At 43.0% G+C, this 19,009-nt stretch overlaps 2 protein-coding genes across 2 annotated transcripts in view; both read left to right on the top strand.

Annotated features, from left to right (window-relative positions):
* Positions 1-756: 756 nt before the first annotated feature.
* LOC311366833 (uncharacterized protein) lies at positions 757-8,173 on the top strand (the record flags this gene model as incomplete). The annotated part of the gene is made up of 9 exons (XM_084485601.1): positions 757-778; positions 1,029-1,091; positions 1,183-1,260; positions 1,636-1,713; positions 2,199-2,233; positions 2,609-2,734; positions 4,307-4,379; positions 5,144-5,195; positions 8,079-8,173. The coding sequence occupies exons 2-9, from the start codon at positions 1,053-1,055 to the stop codon at positions 8,171-8,173; spliced, it is 576 nt and encodes a 191-aa protein (XP_084341727.1). The 5' UTR covers positions 757-778; positions 1,029-1,052.
* Positions 8,174-10,427: 2,254 nt separating this feature from the next.
* Positions 10,428-19,009, top strand: part of ccdc186 (coiled-coil domain-containing protein 186) — a 38,324-nt gene continuing 29,742 nt past the window's right edge. Inside the window, exons 1-3 of the mRNA XM_084485602.1 lie at positions 10,428-10,557; positions 11,424-12,573; positions 14,536-14,662. Coding sequence (XP_084341728.1) covers positions 11,444-12,573; positions 14,536-14,662 — 1,257 coding nt within the window. The 5' untranslated portion in view covers positions 10,428-10,557; positions 11,424-11,443. The remainder of the gene's footprint in view (positions 10,558-11,423; positions 12,574-14,535; positions 14,663-19,009) is intronic.

Consider the following 19,009-nt stretch of genomic DNA (forward strand, 5'->3'; position numbering starts at 1 on the left):
TGAATTGCAGTCTTCCAATTGCCCCAATTTATTTGATTTCCAGCTCAGATGTGAATGATTGGTTCATTGCTTTATCAAATACCGGTCTTGCAGAGGTAGGCTGAACTTTGTTTGTATTTATAATATTAACTTAACCCGTTTCTATGTAACCTAGCAAACTGCTAAATCTTTTATGTATGACATGACGAATGACCTTTAAGATTTAAGAGATTTCTAAGCATCTCCTTTAATATTCATGAATTGTAATATGCTTGGATTGCTCTCAACATTGTTGAAAAACGGTGCCTTATACTTAAAATAACGCTTCCTGATTGGCTGACAGGGTCGCCAGCTGCGATCAAGCTCGGAGCCTGTGAATCACATCGTTGACTACCCCAAAGCCTACCGTGACAAACAACCGGTAAGGAACCATGAGACCATGAATAAATGTACCCACTTATGAATGAATATGATCAGTCCATCACCATTGTAATCCTGTGTGTGGAATGTACTTGTACTTTGATGTGAATGATTGCTTCATTGCTTTATCAAATCCCTTTGTTTGTATTTATAATATTAACTTAACCCGTTTCTATGTAACCTAGCAAATTGTTAAATCTTTTATGTATGACATGATGAATGACTTTTATGATTTAAGACATTTCTCCTTTAATATTTATGAATTGTAATATGCTTGGATTGCTCTCAACATTGTTTTGAACAAAGTGTCTGCTAAATAAGGAAGATCCCCTTTCTTTAGGAAAGTCTATATGAAAATGTGGATTTTAACCCTGAAACTGTAAGTAAAGTCACCCTCAACATACCATGTTCCAGAAATTCATATCGGTTATTTTAAAGGTTGTAAGCTATTCAGATGTCAAATTCAAGTCATCGTTTTATCTTAACAACAGACATAAAACAAGATAATTTTTTAGCATCCATGATCCAAAAACGCAGTCACATTAATCTCTACCAAAATACGGTATGCATTTAAAAGATACTGTTTCAAGGACTCCAACAGCCTAGATATTGTTTGCCTTTAGTTAAAGGAAAGCTCGTGGAAACTTCGGTCTATGACCCAGCCAGCAGCATGTAAAGACGCCTCGGAGATGGTAAAGGAGAAATGCTTCAACTTTGAAATTACATCCGTAATTGCAAAACGTTGCCTTATACTTAAAATAACGCTTCCTGATTGGCTGACAGGGTCGCCAGCTGCGATCAAGCTCGGAGCCTGTGAATCACATCGTTGACTACCCCAAAGCCTACTGTGACAAACAACCGGTAAGGAACCATGAGACCATGAATAAATGTACCCACTTATGAATGAATATGATCAGTCCATCACCATTGTAATCCTGTGTGTGGAATGTACTTGTACTTTGATGTGAATGATTGCTTCATTGCTTTATCAAATACCGGTCTTGCAGAGGTAGGCTGAACTTTGTTTGTATTTATAATATTAACTTAACCCGTTTCTATGTAACCTAGCAAACTGCTAAATATTTTATGTATGACATGACGAATGACCTTTAAGATTTAAGAGATTTCTAAGCATCTCCTTTAATATTCATGAATTGTAATATGCTTGGATTGCTCTCAACATTGTTGAAAAACGGTGCCTTATACTTAAAATAAAACTTCCTGATTGGCTGACAGGGTTGCCAGCTGCGACCAAGCTCGGAGCCTGTGAATCACATCTATGACTACCCCAAAGCCTACTGGGACAAACAACCGGTAAGGAACCATGAGACCATGAATAAATGTACCCACTTATGAATGAATATGATCAGTCCATCACCATTGTAATCCTGTGTGTGGAATGTACTTGTACTTTGATGTGAATGATTGCTTCATTGCTTTATCAAATCCCGGTCTTGTAGAGGTAGGTTGAACTTTGTTTGTATTTATAGTATTAACTTGTTAACCTGTTATTAACCTGTTATAACTTATTAACCTGTTTCTATGTAACCTAGCAAACTGTTAAATCTTTTATGTATGACATGATGAATGACTTTTAGGATTTAAGACATTTCTCCTTTAATATTTATGAATTGTAATATGCTTGGATTGCTCTCAACAACATTGAAATTACATCCGTAATTGCGAATCCGTAATTATACTCAAATTCAAGGTTGTCATAATTTTATCATAACAGACATTAATTTTTAAGGGCCATTGTAAGTGATCCTGTTTGCGGAATGTGCTTGTGTTTTGGCCAGGTTGAGGAGCCCTTATACATGGCCATGGACGAAGTGTGAGTGTTCATAATTCACGTGTTCATCATTCTTATTAACAACCCTCCTATAAAAAAAAAAACCTGCCACCATACAGCTTGAAGTACACAATATAATACAATGTGGAGTTTTGCAGTTTTCGCTTGTTTCCACAGTATTTTTTGGTTGATTATGGACTGAGTCTCAAGAGAAATTATCTAGTTTGTGTATATCTAGTTTGTGTAGCTCTCATGTGCGTAGAACTAGTTTGTGTAGATCTGGTCCGTGTAGAACTAGTCAGTCTGTAGATATAGTTTGTGTAAATCTAGAATGTGTATATGTAGTTTGTGCATCTATAGTTTGTGTCTGTGTGTTCGGTTGAGGTTGATCAGATGTGTGTATGTTGTCGGGTGCAGGGCCGGGATGCTGGATAGTGACGACAGCCTCACAGGGTCCGTCCCTCAGGCCTCGGACAAGCTCAGGACACTAACACGCCAACGTAGTGTTAGTGAGGCTTCAGTGATGGAAGCCCCAGATTACAGGTAGACAGTTTGGTGTCGCTCTTTTGATTCTGTCGCTGAAAATACATTGGATTCGTCAAGCACTTTACAGTAGTGTTGTGAATAACTACGTACTGGAAAAGTTCATATTTTTTAATGTTTAAGGGTACCTAGAAGTAGGAAAGAAATGATATAACTAGTGAGAAAAAAACCTAGCTTAATAACCTAGTTCGCAAACCATTTACTTTGTGCTAACGTTTACACCAACATTTACTCTAGTCCAGGAAAGATACTTTCTACGTCTACTCTCTACCTCGTAGGGGACAACATCTGCGCACACTGTTAGGGATTGCAGAAAAGGACCCAGGTGCAGACTGGATACAATTGGAAAAAATATTTATTCCTTTTCTTTAGGATTCAAAAGCAAAGGGCAGACTGGTCAAAAGTCAAACTAAGGAGTCAAAAATGTAACGCACAAAAGATCAAGGCAAAGTTCCAACACAAAAAGAAAAAAAAATCCAAAACAGTAAACGACAAGGCAGAGCATCCAAAGTCTTCTGGCAGAGCAGAAACTGGCAGAGCAGAAACCGGCAGAGCAGAAACCGGCAGAGCAGATACCGGCAGAGCAGATACCGGCAGAGTATCTCACCAAACTTTAGCCGTTTCTCAATACCAAGTACGCGGACTTGGAAGTACGTACTTGGCAAGTCCGGACTTTCAAGTACAGACTTCCAAGAACGCGAGTACGCACTTGCAATTGGAACAGCAGCGGACTCGATGATGCATTCTGGGATATTTAACGGTCCCAAGTCCACGCGAGTCACCTCCGATGCGTCCTCGGTAGAACGGCCTCATCGAGAACGCATCGAGAACACTTCCAGGTTTTTTACGACAGTACTCGCGTTCTCGCGTACTTGGAATTGGAACAGTACTTGGGCCACCACTGATGACGTTTACCGAGAACGCAAGTGCACGAGTACGCACGAGAACGCGAATTGAGAAACGGCTTCTGTGGTACAATCTGGCAAAGCCTAACTGGTGGGCTGAACTTAAACAACAGAGGGAAAGCAACTCATTGGCAGGGAGAAAACAAGGGACAGGGGGAACTCAATCAGGACAACGAGCAGCTAATGAGCAGGTGTGGTCAGGGCGTGGCACCAGGCAGGTGAGGGCGGGGTATAGGACAAAGACAAAAAGCACATGGCAAATGCAAACAAAATCATTCAATGCCACAGAAGACCAGCAGGGCGGGAAGAGTCCATACAGGATACTAACACACACAGGTGCTGTTGCTTTTGCTGTTGCAGGTCATTAATAATGAGCAGGTGTGGGTTATGTTAGGGCACCTTGCCCTGGGATGCCTACATGTAGGGGATCCTTAGCCTCTTCTCCACTATTCGGTCCCAATGATGTATGGGTATAATCAATGTATCTCCATGATTGAAACTGGAACAGTTAGAAGGTATTTTCACATTCAGGAGGCACTACTGGACACGACGTGTTTTAGTTTGATCAAACTGATATAAAACTGATATCCTCGTGGCATTTAAATGACGCTCAAATGATAGCTCTTAAATCGCACCTTTTAACTATGCTACTCCACCTTACCTCTAGCATCTTAAATCCCAATCAAAGGGATATTGTAGTCCAGCAGGCTGACCTGAGGGAACATCTCTCCCTGTCCAAGGTGGATGGAAGACTCCGGTATGAAGATGTATATTCACTATCCATACTTAGTCACGCCCCTTTGTTTGACTGGCTGATTCCAGCTAATGTGTCGTTGGGTGGTTATCCACCCAAAAGTTAATTCACCCAAAACCTTTAAGAAACTTACCATTGCCATATATGTGATACAAAGGGCATCTAAAATTCTTTGGGATACGCACCAATGTATCTAAAATGCATTTGTAATGTTTATTTACCGCATTTAATACCGCAATCTATATCTATATACGCATCTATATAAATAAAAAATAAAGTTGCCTTAATGTGGCAGCAGGAGTGGGTTGTTAATCGTGTGTGTGTGTGTGTGTGTGTGTGTGTGTGTGTGTGTGTGTGTGTGTGTGTGTGTGTGTGTGTGTGTGTGTGTGTGTGTGTGTGTGTGTGTGTGTGTGTGTGTGTGTGTGTGTGTGTGGGGGGGGGTCTTTCAGTGTGTCGGGGTGGACGGGGCAGCCTCTGGGGCTGTTTCACGAGGGAGATCAGTTCCTAGCTCTGAACGACCTGCTCACCTGCAGCATGGAGGAGTTTCATGCCTACCTCAGCAGAACCCTCAAAAAACACGTGAGCATGTAGCGACCACGAGTTTGATTCCAACCGACATATGGTGTTCATACACCACATGTCATTCCCGCTTTTTTTTCCTTTTACCAATGTTTGAGTTGGAGAATCTTCAATCTCAACATTGATTCATTGTTGGAGAATTTTGACTAACTAAGTGTCTCCCTCCCCCAGGTCAAAGTGACCATCTTGCGTCACCTGAAAGACGCCGGCTACCGTCGCCACAGTATGTGAGCTAAACTGTGCAGGTTCAAGAGTTTGTAATTCCGGGTATCGTTTCAATTGTGAGACTGCAAATGCAAGGGCTTTCATCAGTAGACCGTAGACTCAATCACTATTGTGATATCTCATTCAGCGATGGATACAGGCACGTGCCGTCCATATGGGCAGGTGGGGCGGCGAACTACTTGCAAAAGCATGCTCCCAAAAAAATTGTTCCTCATGAAATCATTGCTCCAAGTCTATTTTTAATAATGTGATTGTCACATTAACTATCTATAGTTTCTGTAGGCTTTCCGACTATTTTTGGTCTGTTGGCATCACATTTTGGATGATGATTCTAGCTGAGTTTAACGTCTCATGCAATGTTGGGGCAGGGCAGCTCAACAACCGCATTCCTCCGTATGTTTATCGCATAAAGGCTGCAATAAGAATTGCAATCCGCGCTAAAAAGACGCCTATATGGTCTTAAAGTAGTCTGCCCCATGGTCATATTCTAGAACTGTTGTTGTTTTAACTCAAATTATTCCGCCAGTATCTTTTGTCATTTCTATATCAGATGCAGATATATATTAACAGTGTTGAGTTTCTGTTGTTGTTTTTTAACCCATTTGAGAGGTTAAAATTGGAAGAGAAGTTAGCCATCAAACAACAGGACAAGGGGATTTATAGACCACGAGTGTGAGTGATGTGAAGCCTATATACATATATACAGTATATACTGTATATAATATATAATACAATATTATACATCTATATAATATGTACATATTAACAAAACATTGTGGGTGTGGTCATACACCAGTAGTTTCTGCCCCACTGAAATTTAGGGTCACCACACGCTACTGGATGGATAGTGACTTACCTGACATTTATTGAAACGATAACATTATCCACATTTATTCGAAACATTTATTCAACTTGAGCCATCTACATACAACAAAAAGCACTTAATCCTGCACTATATCACTTTTCCACTGCAGCTATTCACTCCATTAAAAAAGTTCCTGAACTAGGAAGTTTCTCAAGAATAAAGTGGCTATACACGAGTCATTCGGTCCCGGGAATTTTCTCTCTAAATTACTTTCTTCATGCTTACTTTTGTTCTCCAGTTAATTATTCATCTCCAATCTGAACATTATATTATTGGAGACAAGAGGTCTAGCCATCACTTTGAAGAATACAAGGTCTTCTGTTTGAAACTCCCAGACGTGTCTGTGACAGTTATCTTTTACTATCTATTATTTAATTTTATTGTATGACGATGTGAAGCACTTTGAGTCTGCCTCATGTATGAAAAGTGCTATATAAATAAAGTTGCCTTGCCTTGCCTTACCTAGAGCCAGCCTGTTCTCCAACATAAAAGACAGAATGTGTCAACTTTCAATATGACCCCAAACGACCCATCTGAGTGGTCGCTGGTACAGCACCCCCTATGATCCGGTCAAAGAAACAGAAATATGTCAGTATCGATATCAGCCAAAACAAATTGGATGATATTCGTTTGCACTGTAAGATATGTTTTGATAACAATTATAGTGAGAAATGTGCATTTTATTTTCATAATCTTTCTTCAGTGAATGAATAGTTTAGTTGTGTAGTATTCATGTAACCAATCACATTACAGATTATCTGAAAGGAGAGACAGGGTTACGTAGTTATGTACCCGATGAGTAATCATAGAGATGTCCAGGCTGATGTCAAATAAAATCGGTTGAATAAATACGCCTCAGAGATTTACTGATAGACAATATCAACAAATATTACAAGTTTGTTGGTCAATGCACCCACCCACCCACCCACACACATGGAATTTTTTAATATGAATGGGGCAATAAGGCCTATTGAAGGCCTATTCAATTATCAATTTGGAGGCTCGAGCCCTACAGGAATGGCTGTAACTAGTAAGTGAGCTAGGGGACACTTGTGGGTGAGCTAGAGACCAGGGATCTCTATCTCACTCACAAAGCATCATGAAATACTCAATTGAAACACATTTGAATTGAATGGCATTGCAATAATTTATCTTAATTCCTAAAAAAAAGCGATAGGAACTTGGACAACAGACCTATCAACCAGAGGGCGCCTTGGGGTCATGTGGAGCAGAGTAACCCTCACCTTAACCCTTACCCCCAAAATGGTGGGTTGTGGGTTGAGACATCACGAGATGGAGCATTTGCTGAGGCTTTGTGAGTCACTTTCTGTAGGCCTAGAGCCCTACATAATGGATAATCATACATGTCCTTAAGGCCCTCTTTTGTACTAAAGAGACCCCAGGTCTCTAGCTCACTCCCAAGTGTCTTTGAACCCTAGTAATTACAGCACTTCCTGTAGGGCAAGGGCCTTAATGCCAGCAGGTCACATAACTAGTGTTTTCTGAGCTTCATAACAATGTCTAAAGTTCAACCCTACAACAATGGTACCGCTCAGTAAAGGGCCTCACTCAGATACACACAGCACACACCCACACCTTCTCTCACATACACTCACACATTCCCAGCCTAGCCATGGATTTCTAATAACCTTCATAAAAATAGCCTTTAATTATAATAAGCAGTATTCTCTCTCTCCAGATAAAGGCAGCCTACCTGTTAAAGATCACTCCTCTCCCCCGTCTCTAGCCATGCCCCCCTCTGCAGGCCAGAACGCCGTCGAGGATCACTTCCTGTACCAACATGGGCGCGGAGCAGGGTGACGCCTGTACAGCCATGGCAAAACCTTGGAATTGGGTGATTCAACCGGGGGAGTGTTTGTCTAGATTAGGGTTGGGCAACTTTCATGATTAAGAGGGCCACAATTTTTCATCATCAACATCAGAGGGCCACATGACCGCACTCTTCACCTAATCGGATATGAGAGGTGTTCTGTGTTACCCCCCGGTGTAACACAGAACACCAGAGGAAGTCTTTTCTTCCTGTGGCCATCAGACTGTTTAACTCATCTACCTCCGGCCACAAGAGGGACAGTGGAGACACTGTGTCCTGAGCCTAATGTCACTGTCACTTTATCATTTTTACCATCATATCACCTCATCACTTTTCTTTGTGTGTACTATGCCGATACATCTTGTCACTTTATCACTTTAAACAATTGATCACTATATTTAGCTATATTTAGTTGTACTTACTTTTGTTTCAACGTATGCAGCGAACTTGCGTATTGTTGTATATTATATATACCTACGTAAACTGTCATTTTTGTGGCATTGTTGCATTTAGTTGCTGTTGTAATTTATTTTATGTTAGTCTGTCATTTTTTGCATGTCTATACTCTTGTTAAATGACAAACACAACAAGTTTATTTTAAAAGCCACATGAATGATTCTTATTTTTTCAATGCAAAGGGCTCAAATACATCATCATTCAATGATGGCACAAAACTGAAAAACAGTGGCCCAACATTAAGTGCAACAACTAGCATTATATTCAGTCTGTAGTAGTGGCGACTTAAGTGGAAATCCTTCATGACTGATATTGTTTCTAAACAAACTAGACACATGGGTTTGCCTTTGCCGCCAGTTGCCCATCCCTGGTCTACATGAATGGGACTTGTGAAATTATTATATAATACTGATATTAATATATTATTTTTGTATATATTCTGAATAGTCCGCCACTCCTGGCTTTGTCTTAAATATCAGTGTGTCAGAGAGAGAGAGAGAGAGAGAGAGAGAGAGAGAGAGAGAGAGAGAGAGAGAGAGAGAGAGAGAGAGAGAGAGAGAGAGAGAGAGAGAGAGAGAGAGAGAGAGAGAGAGAGAGAGAGAGAGAGAGAGAGAGACCCATACCTGTCCGTCCTGATAGTTAGTAGAGGCCTTCTATAAAATAAAGACTAAAGAATTTATGTATGAGAGAGAGAGAGAGAGAGAGAGAAGAGAGAGAATGAGAGAGAGAGAGACAGATAAATATATAGATAGAAACTGACAGACACTGACAATCTGACGGTTATCTTGACATTACAAAGGAATAGGACAGTGGAAGAAAATTCATGGAAGTAGGTCTTTATAATAAACGTAGTTGCTCTTCGAGGTCCCCATGAGAATTGTTTCAATGTTAAAATAGGGCATGCGTTTTGCATAACTGCAGTAGAAATGTCCAACTATATATAAATGTGGCATGCATGAGGCCTACCTGAAGGTCAAAATACAAGATTGGGATTTTTAACAAATCATTTTAAAAAGCATATCTTGATTCAAATTCAAGTAATTATCATTTTTAGCCTTTTTAGCTTTTTTTAATCCAAGGCAGCAGTGCAGGAGAGTAAGGAGCAGGTAGGGGTTGTTAGTGCAACTTCCTCAAAGAAGCCTCCAGGTAGACTACGGATATTGGGGGATTGAAGTCAGTACCTATGAGCTGAGAGACAAGCTCCCTAGCCACTACACCATTCTGTCCTATAACTATCACTATTAAAGAATGGGTTTCCAACCCCTGGCTTGGTGTTTTTTATATTACGTTTTTTGGACATTCAAGTTCCACTGGATATGTTATAAATCATTTGAGTGGTCTGTAGTCTGCCTGACTGGATGAACCAGGTGAGGTGGGTGGTGGTCGAAGTGAAGGTGTTTGGTTTCATTAAGGTCACGTTATGCAGTAAGGTCCCTGGGGCTGTTGGAGTGAGCAATGCATCATGGGATATAACACTTGGTTATTCTAGGTTCATCTGATTGCCCCACCTGTGGCTAGCTGCCATTAACAGTACATACAGATATATTTTTCTTCAGATCCGCTCCACCAGTAGGATATCCCTGAATTTTTTTAACAATACCTTTTTCCCCTCTGCTTAACTGTGAAGCACATTACTGGGTAAGTTGATCCCTTAATACCTTGTCTATGAGCCTTCCAGAGATCAAACCTGACTTTCTTACATAGGTATATCCTTCACATCTTATTTTCTCGGTTGAATGGGCATGTTTGTGTGATATGGTTTATGATACCATATACATAGGCAAAAATATATATTTGGAAAGTCTGTTCATTAACAATTTCTGACCTAATTGCAGCGTGTAGATTCCAGAGCCCAAAATGTATTTGATCCTTTTTAGTTTATTATAATGATATTATAATATTCTATATATATTATATATAGAATAATATTCTATTGTATTATATTATAATGATATAATGATAGTATTCTGTTGTACCATAGAGTGTAAAAAGACTGCTGTAGAAAAGAGCATATTTACATATTTACCTGTAGACAGCAGTCACGTACGTCACACTTTTCCTAGACTCTGATTGGTTGAGCGACTCATCCCTAGTTCCCCTGCTGTAGCGATATCTACTGTTGATGTGTCACCTCCTCGACTAGCCGGAGAGATCAATATTCAGCCCATTTCAGATCCCCATCCAACTACAATGGCTCTGGCGCATTCGGTGGGTGAATAATAATAACGCGGTATATGTGCTAACATGCTACATGATCCACCACACTGTTGCTAGCTATAGCAGCCAATAGAGCTAGCTAATGCTACGGCTAGCCATAGCCTCTGTTGCCCTGTACTGTTTGTTATTGCGACTTGGCTTAACGTTTACAATGTTGACCGTGTTGCTGCTATTATTGTTCTTAGTAGAGCATAAGTCTGCCTTTCTAAGTTATGTTCAGCAGTGGTTGATTAAATGTCAAAGGACAAGCTAAAGCTAACAAGTGTTGCTAGTCCTGTCAAGCTAATGCAGCTGGATTAACCGAGCTCACCTAAAAAGCCGAAGTGACAATCGTTACGTTTGACTTTCGTTCCTGACAGCTGTCTTATGTCATGTAATGGGGTTAGTTTAGCTGGTGGCTTGATGTGTCACTCTGATGTAGTGACCGTGTGTGGTCGTGCTGTTGTGTTGTGGTTATGTTTGAATGTCATTGAAATGACAGCACAGGTATTGTGCTACGGTTTATCTCACCCACACATCAACACGCACAGACAAACGAACACACACACACCCACAATTCCTGAAATAGCTTCGATTCAAAGGGATGGTTGACTTCGCCACACCTGTGTAATCGTTATCTGATAAGATGGACTGGAAAACTGTACGTCGTGGTCTGTCGATTATTTGGGGTGTATGCTACTACTCTAGTTGTGTATCGTGGCTGGGTTGTTGACATGAGGCCACAGCCACTGAGTGTTTTCTAATAACAACTCGTATATAGTTGCGGTTTGTTTGGTAAGGGGTTACACTTTCTTTGCTGATAGTATTATACTTGACAACAAGTAACGCTCCCATCGATCCATCTCTTCCTCTGCTAGGTGTGGAGGTGAGCCGGACCATGGAAGAGCCGGGTGCTGACGGCGTCATGGACGGACCGAAGGAAGCCCTGACAGCCGACCAGCTCCACAACAGCAACAACAATAACAACCAAGGTGACGACAAAGATGGCGGTGTTGGCGACCCCACACCTTCCGATCCTGATGAGGAAGAGATTTGTCTGGATAGTGGAGACGAGGCAGAAGAAACCAACGCGAGTCTCGCCTGTAACGAGAACAAGGCCGAGCCGGACGTTCAAAAGGATGCTCAGGCTGAACCCAGCGAGCCTGCGCCTCAAACCCAACACTTGAGTCTGGTGCCGGCAGGGGACCAGGAGGGGGGACCCGGTGGCAGTTCTTACAGCGGAGACGGTGCATCCTCCAGGGACGACCTTCATCCCTCCCCCCACTCTCTTACAGACCAGGCTGGGGAACTTCTGCCCCCCACAACCAGCCCTTCAGGTGACCTGAAAGAAAGCTCTCCGTCAGTTCTCGAGGGGACCACAGAGGAAGACATATTGACTTTGGAGGAGGTGAAAGACACTCCTCCTCCTATCCCTCCTGCTGCTGATGCTACTCAGGATGGGGACGTGGCCCCCTCGAACCCGAGTCCCGAAGGTTTAACGGAGGAGTCTTCCACGGCCTGCGGAGCCACGACGGGTGAGACCGGGGCACTCCCCTCATCCGCCCGGTGTCCCCCCGAACCGTCGCCGCCGCCGCCGACCCTCGCGGCCAACGGCGGCGTCCCAAATGGCCCCTCGACCCCACCCTCCGACCCGGCGGGCTCCTCCGTCGCCTCCGGCCCGCAAACCGACTCCCCCGACCCGGCCGCCGCCGCCGCCGCCGTCCGCTCCCACGCCCTCTCCAGCCCCTACGACACGGACTGCAGCCGCAAGCTCCTCGCGGAGATCCAGCGGTCGGTGTCGCAGGAGTCCCTGCTGGACGAGCTGGAGTCCGAGATCCTGGCCTGCCGCCTGCCCGGGAGCGCCGGCGGTGGCGGCGGCGGCGGAGGTCCCGGGGGAAAGGGGAACCGGCCGGTGAACGGGCTTCCCAAGGAGCAGCAGCAGCAGCGGGAGGAGGAGGAGGAGTGCATGGCGGCCTTTGAGAAGTGTGTGCAGTACAAGTACACGCAGCAGGAGCAGGCCATCAAGAGGTAGGCCAGCGCGCTGAACCGCGTCCGCCAGCAAAACGGCTTTCTGTTCCATCCACCGTGATGCTGTGTAATGGTGTTTGGTGCATATGTATGGTGTGTTAAATGGTATAGCAGGGTACTGTGTTTGTACACAGTTTATATAATGGAGTATTCTGTGTACAGAGCAGGGCTCAGTGTGATGTGGTCAGCGGTCAAGATAAACAAAATAAGTGCTTGGCGCTGTTTGTAGAAACCATAACTTTAAAAAAGGGATTTCATCGTAACCTTTACGAAATGGAGAAACGGGAAAAAAATAAGCTTATCTTAAAATGGCTCACTGTAAGGTTTTTCCTTCACGTTTCAAAGACCGGAACGTTCCAGCTTCAGCTCACACATCAACATCCCATATTCTCAAAATAAATAAATAAAACTGCATATCGACAAATGTTGAATTGCCATTATGGCTGAATTTCTTTAATGGTAAATGGACTGCATTTATATCGCGCTTTTCTAACCAGTGGCCACTCAAAGCGCTGTACAATTTTGCCTAACATTTATGCACATTCACACACCACCGGCGTTGTCAACCACACAACGCGACAGCCAGCTCGTCGGGAGCAATTAGGGTTGGCTGTCTTGCTCAGGGACACCACGACACTCGGCTAGGATGAGCCGAGGATCGAGCTGGTAACCTAACGGTGACCAGCCAACCAGCTCTACCTCTAGGCCCCACCAAGCTGTCACACATGAATCATCAATGACATGCATCAGCCATTAGCGGTTCGAGAACGAATGATGATGGAGGCCAGAGGGGGAGAACCTATAAGCTAATCTGTTGCTTCTGATCCATCTACCGCTCGCTGGCAGCAAGCGAGGGCGCTTCAGTGGTCCTCCAGCCCTTTGGTACATTTTTCATCTAATCACGTTATACCACACACACCATCACCAGAGCCCCCCCCGACGTAGCCACGTAGCTGCTTGATACGTCATACACGACGCCCTTGCAGAGTGTGTGTGTGTGTGTGTGTGTGTGTGTGTGAGACGAAGAGACAAGTCCATACCGTAGTCCAACGTCCCTCTTCAAACGCGGTTTAGCATCCCCCTCACTCCGCTGCATTGCAGATGATTGAAATTCACGCCGCCGGCGTCTTTCGTCCAGATACGCTGCCAAAACGATACGCACTTCAATCGATAGAGAAACTCTTCTACTTGTTGTGACATTGTGTTCATCTAACTAATGTCGAACTAATATGTCAAAGTCAAAGTCAGCTTTATTGTCAATTCTAACAAATGTACAAGACAAATAGAGGAATCAAATCTAAAAAAAAAAAGGATAAAATTAGGTAAAATGAAATAAAATAAGTAAATAAATTCTAAATAGTGCAAAATACTTCTGAATAGTGAAAAGAAACAAAACGGTATATCTAAATAAAGTTAAAAAAAAAAAAAGTAAATGGTCCAGGGTTTTTGGGCAGATGGTGAGGGGGTTATGTTGCACGTTGTTGGAGCCTCCACTGAGCTGATGTACAGTGAGATCGTTCCCCAGCCTTGGGGGTGTGTCCATCAGGGTTAGGCACTGGTGAGACTGAACCGCCCGCGGCAGGACAAGAGGTCTCTGTCCCGCAGCAGCCTTACTACCCATGTTCACTGATCAGTCGAACGTCCATCCAATCCCTCTTTCTGGACACTCTCCCACTGTATTTTATGTGGCTTGTAATGGCTAATCAGCCCTACAGCTGGTGGTAATTTAGGGCTCCTCCATTTCTTTATTTTTTTTAAGTGACAATTGCCTTATAGGCCGGCGGTAGTCATTCCCTTGGCGTCATTAATGGATAAATCTGAATTAATTACGTGTGTGTGTGTGTGTGTGTGTGTGTGTGTGTGTGTGTGTGTGTGTGTGTGTGTGTGTGTGTGTGTGTGTGTGTGTGTGTGTGTGTGTGTGTGTGTGTGTGTGTGTGTGTGTGTGTGTGTGTCGCTGTCTAGGTTACAGGATGAGAACAAGAAGCACCAGGATCTGATCCTGGGTATCTGCTCGGAGAAGGACACCATGCGGGGGGAGCTGAAGAAGAGATGTGAGACGGAGAGGCTCCACATGGCCACCATCAGTAAGGTCAGCATCATGGAAATCAAGCCCACACACACCCACACACACACACACCACCCCCCACCCCCCCCCACACACCTGGCCGGCCAGTGCAGCAACCTGCTATGGTGTCCGTACCTAATCGTTACCATAGCTTCTCTTCTGTGTGACACATGGCTCATGGTGGATATTATATATTAACATTTTCTCATTTCATCTTCATAAATCTCTTTTATATATGGATTATCTTAAAAGTTTATATATCTAATAAACGTTGATACGGAAAGAGAGACTGGTTGTAGTCTTTTCACTCGGTTCTAGCACTAATGTTGATACGGAGAACCGAGCGAAAAGACTACAACCAAACGTAAACAGCCCCATTTCGGTTTACGGTTCCGGTTCCGGTCTGGTTTCTGTTTCAATGGGATTTACAAAATGCTAAATAAAACACGACAGAAACTGTATTTCACTACGATACTTGATTTGGAACATCAACAAACACCACTAACCACTCGGTGAGTTGCACATTTCTGAAAACAAATGTTTAGGGTTGTTTTAAGGACAGTGAAGTTTGTGAATGCCCATAGCCAGCCATTCTGAAGCAGGCAGGGGCGATTCTAAATGAGCCAAATACCCGAGACAGGACCAATTGTCCAAATTTTGGTGTCAACCACTCTATTTCATCCTAGACAAACCAGAACGGGGGCTCAATGTTAAAAACACCGGAATTGTCCTTCAAGAGCTAGCCGGATACACTTCTAAACAGCAATGTCAGTGTTGTATCCATTTGGGAAATTCCGAAACGTGAGACATACTTATCTTTATTCCCAAGGGGGGAAGTGAGAGTGTCATCCATGCACACAATCACAAAACATGTACATTTCTTCCTATTCTAAGAGGGAGTGATCATGGCTCCCTACACCACATACCGGTGATAAAGATGAAGTATAAACATGATAAAACATTTGCTGTTAAACCTGTAAAAAGCTTCAACAAAAAAGGCATAGAATTAACATGTTGGTCATTTTAACAGCCAAAGGCGCAAAATACATTCACCTAAAATGCTCAGTAGAACAATGAGGCCTTTTCATACGGTAACCCAAGGCCCTTGTCAGGTTAAACTGGTGGATGTCCTGTTGTAGCACAGTCTTGACCTTCCTCCTCGACCTTGAGGAGGCAAGCCAATACGAGAGCCCGCCTTTTTAATCCGCTTTTCGATTCGCTTTTCGATCCGGTTTCTATTTTCCCAACAACAAGATTTAAGATGAACATTTTTCGTATTTTTGTTGTTGTTTATGGTTTGATTGATGACTGCTCGTTTACTCGAGTACATTGCCTGCCTCCCTTGATCATGAGTGGGTAAAAGTGTGCCGTTATCATATAAATAGACGTGGTTTTTAATCAAGAGGAGAGGAAAAGACCCACCATGGCTGAATTTGTGCGTGGCTCCTCACTGTAATAGGCATGGAGGTAAATGTTAAATGCCACATTGCAGCCCTGGACGGAAGGAGATTGCTTTTCCTAATTAAGTCGAGGTGTGTTCCCCCCCCCCCCCCCCCCCCTGTTCCGCTGGATGTGAAAGCGGGGTCAAATATTCAGGTTACCATGGGATTGGACTGCCTGGATGGCAGACTGGCAGGGATCATGTACGGCGGTCTCTGGTGTCTGGTGTTTGTTTTTGATGTCTTTCTTTTTGAATTTCCTGAAACCCTTCACTCGGGGCGTTACACATCGAAGGGCTGCCACGCTCAAACGCTGTGTGTGTGTGTGTGTGTGTGTGTGTGTGTGTGTGTGTGTGTGTGTGTGTGTGTGTGTGTGTGTGTGTGTGTGTGTGTGTGTGTGTGTGTGTGTGTGTGTGTGTGTGTGTGTGTGTGTGTGTGTGTGTGTGAGAGAGAGATAAGTAAGGGGGGCTGTCATTTCGATTATCTGTTTTCGAGACAAGCTCTGATCGGCAGGAGCCGTGATCGGCAGTTTATCCTGACCGTTTAGTATTCCACTCCCAGCTGAAAGGTCCCGGGTTCAAATTCCAATGTCCACAGCCTAGCATGTAGGCATTTTGGCGCAAGATTCCCCCTCTTATCCCTACCTACTCGTTAATGACAGAAAGACTTTATTGTATTACACTTTAGCCCGATCACCGATTACCGCTCACCAAAATCATGATCTGCCGATCACTGCCGATCACAGAATGGCAGGGGAATGGGATATATATATATATATATATATAAAATATATGGAATTAAATATATGGATTCCATATCTTTTATATATAATCTGGATAGCAGGCAAGCACATGTTTCTGTTCCAATAGACTCGCTGAATGCGTTCATCAAAGCCGCCGCAGAATGTGACTGTCGTATATGACACTGAAATGTGCCTGCCACATACTGAGCTATGCAATTGCTCCGTAAACAAAACGTAACGTTAAACTGCCTCCTTTGCCATAAATACAGTGACCCCCGTGAAATCCTGGCAGTGTAGCACAATGTTGTAGATGGGAGAACTCATGCTGCCGCTGGCAAGTTCCAAAAAAAAAAAAAAAAAAAGTTTTTTGATCAGAGCTTTTGGGGTTCTCCGATCATGCTATCTTTAGCCAATATCGGCCGATCATGATTGGCCTCTGATCGATCAAAGCATCTCTAGATGACAGTGTCTGCTTGATGGATCAATAGTTAATAGTTCACCACCACAATATGTAAACACGAGGTCTTCAGCCAGAGGCCTTCAGCCTTCGATTAGTTAAAGGTTTAATTTGCCTGGGGCTTTTATGTAAAAAAAAAAATTCCTTGTGCCTCAGGCTTGAAAGAAATGTCAAACTTCTGTTTCCAGTTAGTTTTAATGAAAGCTTTCAACTGTTTTGACAGTAGCCGCTGCTAGCGGCAAATCTAGGTGTTGATAAACCTGAATGACCTGATGAATTGTGTTTTTAGACCAAGCCCACATAGTTTGTTACATACTCAGTGGGCAGTGGGCCCTTTCATAATTGTTTATTGGCCATACCAAATATGTGTTTGAGGATTTTAATTAAAAAAAATAATAATAATTTATAATATGGTAATATTCTTGTAGTGACCCGTGGTCACTAAAAGGGCCATGGTACAAAGCAAAAGAGTTTGCATTGGAATCACAAGCCAATACAACAAAGCAACAAAGACCCACATTTTTGTATTATATTGATTGCTGGACAAAAGGCTCTAAAAATCCTAAAATAACCATACCCTTTCACATAATAATGTACACACTACACACCTACCGAATACCTTGTCAGCAAAATGTCAAAGTATATTAATATACATCTCAAAGTCCAATTATAAACTCTGGGAAAGACTCAATATTGTTTTATAATTAATAACCTTAATTGGTGACTGCCATGGCCAAGGGAGTAAATGATCATTTTTTCCCTGTGGGGCCAAGTAGACCATCAAATCGGCTTGAAATGATGTGAGATTGCAATGGATTTCTGATGCTAAATGCACCCCTTGATTACCCTTAATAACATAATAAGAAATACATGTACATTTCAGATGCTCGTGTGGTGGATAAACCGCATTTAACACTAAAACTTAAATAAGAGAGTTTGAGGAGACCGGAGCAAGAATGACAAAAGACTTTATTTTTACTCGTGAACAAGTAAGAACAAAGCCAAGTTGGTTTGACAAAGAACCCGAGAGCTGGTCATGGGCCCCTCCTTATATATCCCTTTCTGTCCATCAAGAATGTTGTTACCTATGGATCCCCTGCACACACATGTCCAACCATTCGCAATCTGTTATCTTTCTAGTCTCCCTCCTGGCCTGCATCTTACCTCCCAGGAGTTTTTGGGAGTGGGTAAGCAGCCGTTTTACGGCATCAATTGGAGTGTCCAGCTCTTCTTTGCCCCTAGGCTAACCTCAGTTCACCCTGATTCTTGACCTCTATGTCAGTTGGTCACCACAATTAAGCCAATCACCAGACTTTCTGGCACCACTTCAGGCCACAGTCAGAGAAGAGTGGTGACCTGTCTTCTTAAGCTTTTCTCGACCATTGTTATATTTATATAGCATATAGGCCCGATAAAAAGTATATGTTAACATAATAATGTAAGGTAAATTTTCTTCCATACTCGTTGATCATCACTTCAAGATTTTGCCGTGTAGGATAGGGTTGGGCGATGTCCCCTTGGCAGTTGACGATGTTCACAGTAAAACATCACGATGGACGATGACATCGTTGTCGGGGGGGGGGGGGGGGCTAAAAAGGCCTACTACTTCGCTTTTATGGCAATTCTTTGGATTTAGACCTGATGAGAATGGACAGCCAAGGGACACAACTGACGTTGTGTGCAAGATCTGCTCAGGTGTGATCCACGCAATAAGACGGGCAGACGACCGATCT

This window comes from Micromesistius poutassou, assembly GCF_964030765.1.
Source record: "Micromesistius poutassou genome assembly, chromosome: 21".
Lineage (NCBI taxonomy): Eukaryota > Metazoa > Chordata > Actinopteri > Gadiformes > Gadidae > Micromesistius > Micromesistius poutassou.